Source organism: Cebus imitator, unplaced genomic scaffold, assembly GCF_001604975.1.
Source record: "Cebus imitator isolate Cc_AM_T3 unplaced genomic scaffold, Cebus_imitator-1.0 Scaffold564, whole genome shotgun sequence".
NCBI lineage: Eukaryota > Metazoa > Chordata > Mammalia > Primates > Cebidae > Cebus > Cebus imitator.
In genome coordinates, this window is record NW_016107879.1 from 905,567 (window position 1) to 910,813 (window position 5,247).

The window sequence follows — 5,247 nt, forward strand, 5'->3', positions numbered from 1 at the left end:
CCCACTCTGCACCCCCTACCATGCCTGGGGGGCCCCAGGCAGGAACGTGTCCCAGGACCCCCCACCAGGGGCTCAAGGGTAAGGGGGGCCCCCGCCTCATCCTCCCTCTGAGCAGCACGGGCACCCGGCACCGCAGCCCGCCGGTTTCCAGTCCGCTCGCAAAGCCCGTGATTTTCCACTTGCGCCATCTGATTGCTATTAGGGCTGGGGAAAAGGGAATTCCTAGTTCCATAAGCCCGCAGGGGGCCCAGGCTGAGTCCGGGGGTGGGAAGGGGGAGGGGTGCCGCCTGGGCAGTGCTGCCCATCTCTCTGCCAATTCAGAGCTGCCTCTCCATTGAGCCCTCGCCCTGATGCCCCCCTGCTCTGTATCAGCCCCTGAGTAAATTAAAACAACGGGGTGGGTACCAGTCCCTTTTGGGCCAGCCTGCCCCAAAATGCCCACTGGGGGCAGACCAAAGACCCCAGGCAAGTGGACAGCCAGTGCTCCCTCTCCTGGGCAGCCTTGCAGAGCAGCAGAATTCGAGGGAGATGAACAGCTGGACTCGGGCTGCAGTGCTCGGGCCAACATGACGTCACCAGGCAGAGAGATGAGTTCCCTGTGGGGCTGGTCGGGGGGGGGGCTCCTGAGCGGGGCATTCCTTCCTGAAGCCTCATCCCTGCTCAGCCCCTCCTCCTACTCCCCTCCCCCTCCCCCTCCTGCCGGGCCAGGAATTGGGTTTGGGGCGGGTTCTGCTTCCCAAGCCGTCTCTTCCAGCAGGCGAGGGCTCTTCTCTGAGCTCGAATTTTCCGAGGCTCTGGGCCGTGCTCAGCGCTGGCCTGCTGCCCCTGCTGGGTCGGCCGGCCGGAGGCGGGAGTCACAGGAAGAACCCTCCACAAAGGGAGGCCTCCTCGGATCAGGACAGCTGCAGGTAGTTCCGGGGGCTCAGGGTCCAGGGGAGGGTGTTTCAACAACCTAGGCTGCAGGGTGAGGGCCAGGCAGAGAAGGAAAATGACGCGGGCACCGTCAGGGCAGAGAGGTGGATGCTGTCCAGGCAAGCAGCTCCCAGAAATCCTAAGGCCCCAGGCAGGGAGCCCTGAGACCCCAGAAAGGCTGTCACCCACCAGAGAAGCTCCCCTGCCACTCCTGAGGCTCCAGGGTTCTGGGACCGTGGGGGAACTTTAAAAGTCTCCCTCCTGTGGCAGGACCTGACCCCCCCCAGCTGGCCTCACCCCAGCGCCACTGTCCAGCTCCTGCTCTGGGCTCCCGGGGGTGAAGGCTCCCCTCGGTCCCTTCCCCTGCCTCACTGGCCACTCAAGCATGCATTCTGGAGGGGCTGGAAGGGAACACCCAGCAGGCAGTGTCCCACAAGCCGGGAGACGGCTCCCCCTGCTCTTAGCCCTGGGGTGCACACAGGGGTCCGTGTGGGCAGCCACAGGAGGTTGGGCAGCTGTAGTCCCGCCTTCTCCCAGGCCGGTGGTCTGATGAAGCTGTTGGCCTTGGATAGAAATGGTTCCTGGATCATTCTGCAAGGTCTCAGTTTCCCTAGACAAGCCTCTTCAATGCAAGCTGTTAAGCAGAGACTCCAGGCCTGGAGTGAGGAAACAGAGTCTCCGTGTCTGGGGGAGCGAGGCAGGCCCCTGTGATGGCAATGCCTGATGGCCCAGCCCAAGCAGCGGCCAGGGGAGGAGGAGAGGGGCCTGGACGGCCCCAGCTGCATCAGAGCTGGGTCAAGGTGGGGTGGGGGTGAAGGGAGAGGAGAAGCTTCCTTAGGGCAAGGCTGCAGGAGACTGACAGGTGGCCAGGCCACCCTTGGGCATGCTCTGAGGGGAGGCTCAGGTGTGAGCTGCGCTGGCAGGTTTTTGGGGTCAGCTTCAGTGGAAACTAGTTCTGTCACAGCCCAGATCCCACCCAGAGGGGCACATGCACACATGCACTCATGCACTCACACACACTCACGTGCACACACCCACACACGCACACACGCATGCACACACACGCACGTGTGCACTCTCACACATGGACGCATGCACTCACACACACACACAGGCACACACACACTCAGGCACTCACACGCAGCCACACACACATGCACACTCACATGTGCACATGCACTCACACTCATACTCACACCCTCACACACGCACTCACACATACGTCCCCATACATGTGTCACACACATGTCCTTTAATATGGTCCATCTGGGATCCAGTGGCTTCTAGATCTTTCTGTGCATGAGTAAAATCGCTTTTCAGGTCGTCCCTGGTAGGACAAGGATGGGCACACAGGGGCACCCACATATGGAGAAAGCAGATGGCAGAGAGGGGAGCTGGGGGCCCCCACTGCATGCCCACCTGCAGCGTGGGGGGCAGCCCACTGCCCTTGGGACACTAGTTGGTGTGGCTGGGGTCTAGGCTGGTCAAGGTGAATGGGTGAGGCTCCTGTGAGTCAGGACATCCCTGGAAACAAGGCCGAGGTCCCAGACCTAGGGGTGGTGAGTGTCTAGAAGTGTCACCAAAAAGAGTAGGGGCAATGGATAGGGTTGAGGGCTCTTCCCAGGGACCAGGAAAGATGAGGGCAGTGGTAGGTCTGGGGCTGCAGGGCAGGAAAGCTCGGACAGGACCCAGAGCGTGGAGAAGGTGCGGCCTGTCGGTGGCAACGGGACAGTGGCCCAACTGGAATCCAAGGAGGGAGACTAAAGACGCACAGTCGCAGCGCCGGCTGTCTGCAAACCCACAGCACACACACCACGAACGCCCTGGCTCGCTCTGGCACACAGGGTGCTCCCACCCTGGGGCACCCCGCAGGCCCCAGGCTGAGTCACCCATAGGCCTGGCACAGGTGCCCGCAAACGCCCAGAGAAGGGGCAGGGCGGCGTGGGCGGAGGGGAGCCGGGCCACTGAGTGGGAGGGGTCCTGGGAGCGACCCCTGGGGCTGCACTTGCGCCGCCAGCTCCGGTAGGCCAAGAGTTAAGGCGGGGGCGGGCCACATGCACAGACGGCCACCCCTTCCAGCCAATGGTGGGCGCGGAGGCCAGGGGCACGGCCCGCCCCCGGGCGGGAGGAGTGGGCGGCAGGCGGGAGCACGTGGCTGGCAGAGGCCCGCGCGGCGCAGAGGAAAGAATTTCCGGGGAGTTGAGTTGAGCGGGCTGCCAAGCTCTCCCCTTCGGGAGAGGAAGAGCCTGGCAGCCTGTGACCTGGGCTGTATCCAGCAAGGCCCTTATCAATCACAGCCTCAGTTTCCCCTCCACCACAGCAGGAAGTAATAGGTGCTTTCCTGAAGGGGCAGAGCTCAGGTTGGGGGACAGGGGTCAATTCTAGGGGATCCAAGGCAGGCAGACCCATGAGGTCTGCCCGGCCATGATGGACTGGCCTCCAGCAGGGTCGCCCCCTCCCAGGCCTCCCATTCGCCTCCCATTCGCCTCCCATCTTAGGGTGGGTGCAGCTTCCCCTCCCTACACCAGCAGCCGGGGCCTCTACAGCCGCTTCCATTCCTGGGCAGCTGCTCCGGACACAAATCTGCAGAGCTGCAGGGCCTGGTGTGGTTATGGGTGTGTCTTTGGGCCGGCGACCTCGCCCTCTAAGCCCAGGAGCGCCCATCAGAGGGGCAGGAGGATACCTGGCTCATAGCTGGTCATGAGGACCAGACCGGGTGATGGGTGTAGGCCAGCCGTCAGGGTGAGTGGTGGTGACAGTGATGACCCAGCTAGCCTGCCTCCCAGGCACATGTAGAGGAAAGACCAGATGCCTCAGCATGTTACAAACACAGGCTCAGCCAGAGCCCTCCCCCTCCAGGAGTCCCCCCTGCCAGAAATGATCCCTCTTCCCCTGCTCCTTCTTCTGGGACCAATTGCTGGGAAACCCCTGTCCCACACCAGGAAGAGCACAAAAGAAGTGCCCAAAAACTGTGTGTGGGTAAGTGAATGCATGCCTGCAACAGCAGCCTGGCTCCAGAACTCTCACAAGCAGAGGGGAAGGAGAGGGCTTCTTTTCCAGTGAGCTGCAGTGGAGCTGAGGAGTCCACAGTCAGGAGGGGGCGGTGCCCCAAGAGTAACCTCCAGAATCTCACCAGGACAGTCCCACAACACCCCTGCCTCTGAGGGAATGGGGTGATGCCTTTCCTCTAAGGTGACAGCTGAGAGCCACAGGCCTTGGGGACCTAGGCACAGGGGTCCAGGAGGCGGAGGGGTAGAAAGCTGCTCTCCAGGGAGGAGTCCCCGCTGCCCTCATCCACCCTCTCTCTGGGTTTCTGCTAGGTGGGTGTGCAGACTGGGGAGCTGCCAGCAGGGACCCAGACACACCAGGCCTGGAGATGGCTGGAAACTGCTCCTGGGAGGCCCATCCCAGCACCAGGAATAAGGCAAGTGCCACAGGCAGAGGGCCCCGGGTCTGCCCAGACGGGTGTGGGTGGGAGGGGCACACGCAGCCCAGTGTCTCCTCCCTCATCTCCCCCTTCCTGCAACCCCCACCCCAGCTCTGGACCCACAGTGGGCAGTGGGCCACTCTGGGCTATGTGGCTGGGCACGAGTTCCCTGGCCCCTCATATCCTCCTGTCCTCATCAGTGAGGCAAGTACCAGGACTGGACCCCCTCAAGGTTCCTCACTGTGCTGACCCTGGGGTGGCCTTGTGGCATCCTTGCGAGGTCTCATTTCATCTCTTCCCTGCGGAGGTGGGACAGTCAGCTACTCACCACAGCCAGGTGGGCCAGGAAGCCCTGGGACGCAGGCTCCAAGTTCGCTGTTGGAAATAGATGCTCGATGCCACAAAGAAAAATTAGCACTGAGACTTTCCCAGTTGCCGAAAGGATCTTTCAGCAACGCAATTTTTACTTCCTGAACTGCAGGAAGGGTACTGTCACTAGCCATCTTGCCACAAGAATGCAAAGATCAAAGGGAAACACACAAATTTATTCCTTTTTTCTTTTTTTTTTAAGATGGGGTTTCACCATGATGGCCAGGCTGGTTTTGAACTCCTGACCTCAGGTGATCCACCCACCTCAGCCTCCCAAAGTGCTAGGATTACAGGCGTGAGCCACCGCACCCGACTACAAATTTATTCCTTATGCATTTGGGGTGGTCCTTACTGCTGTGTCTAATCTCCATTGGCTGGAGCCAGAGCTCCCAATCTAAACTAAATCCTGATTGGCTAATAACTTAAAACTTTTCTAAACAGGTCAAAGCAATGGACAGCTGGGACATGCCTGTGAGCACATCCAGCATAGATATCTTGGTTAAAGTACAAAGACATAGGATGTACTCGTGCCTGTAAGC

The 5,247-nt window shown here is 60.8% G+C and overlaps 1 protein-coding gene across 1 annotated transcript in view; it reads left to right on the top strand.

The window, feature by feature from the left end:
• Positions 1 to 591: 591 nt before the first annotated feature.
• Positions 592 to 5,247, top strand: part of MRGPRF (MAS related GPR family member F) — a 10,196-nt gene continuing 5,540 nt past the window's right edge. The window contains exons 1-2 of the mRNA XM_017515903.2: positions 592 to 908; positions 4,233 to 4,336. Coding sequence (XP_017371392.1) covers positions 4,289 to 4,336 — 48 coding nt within the window. The 5' untranslated portion in view covers positions 592 to 908; positions 4,233 to 4,288. The remainder of the gene's footprint in view (positions 909 to 4,232; positions 4,337 to 5,247) is intronic.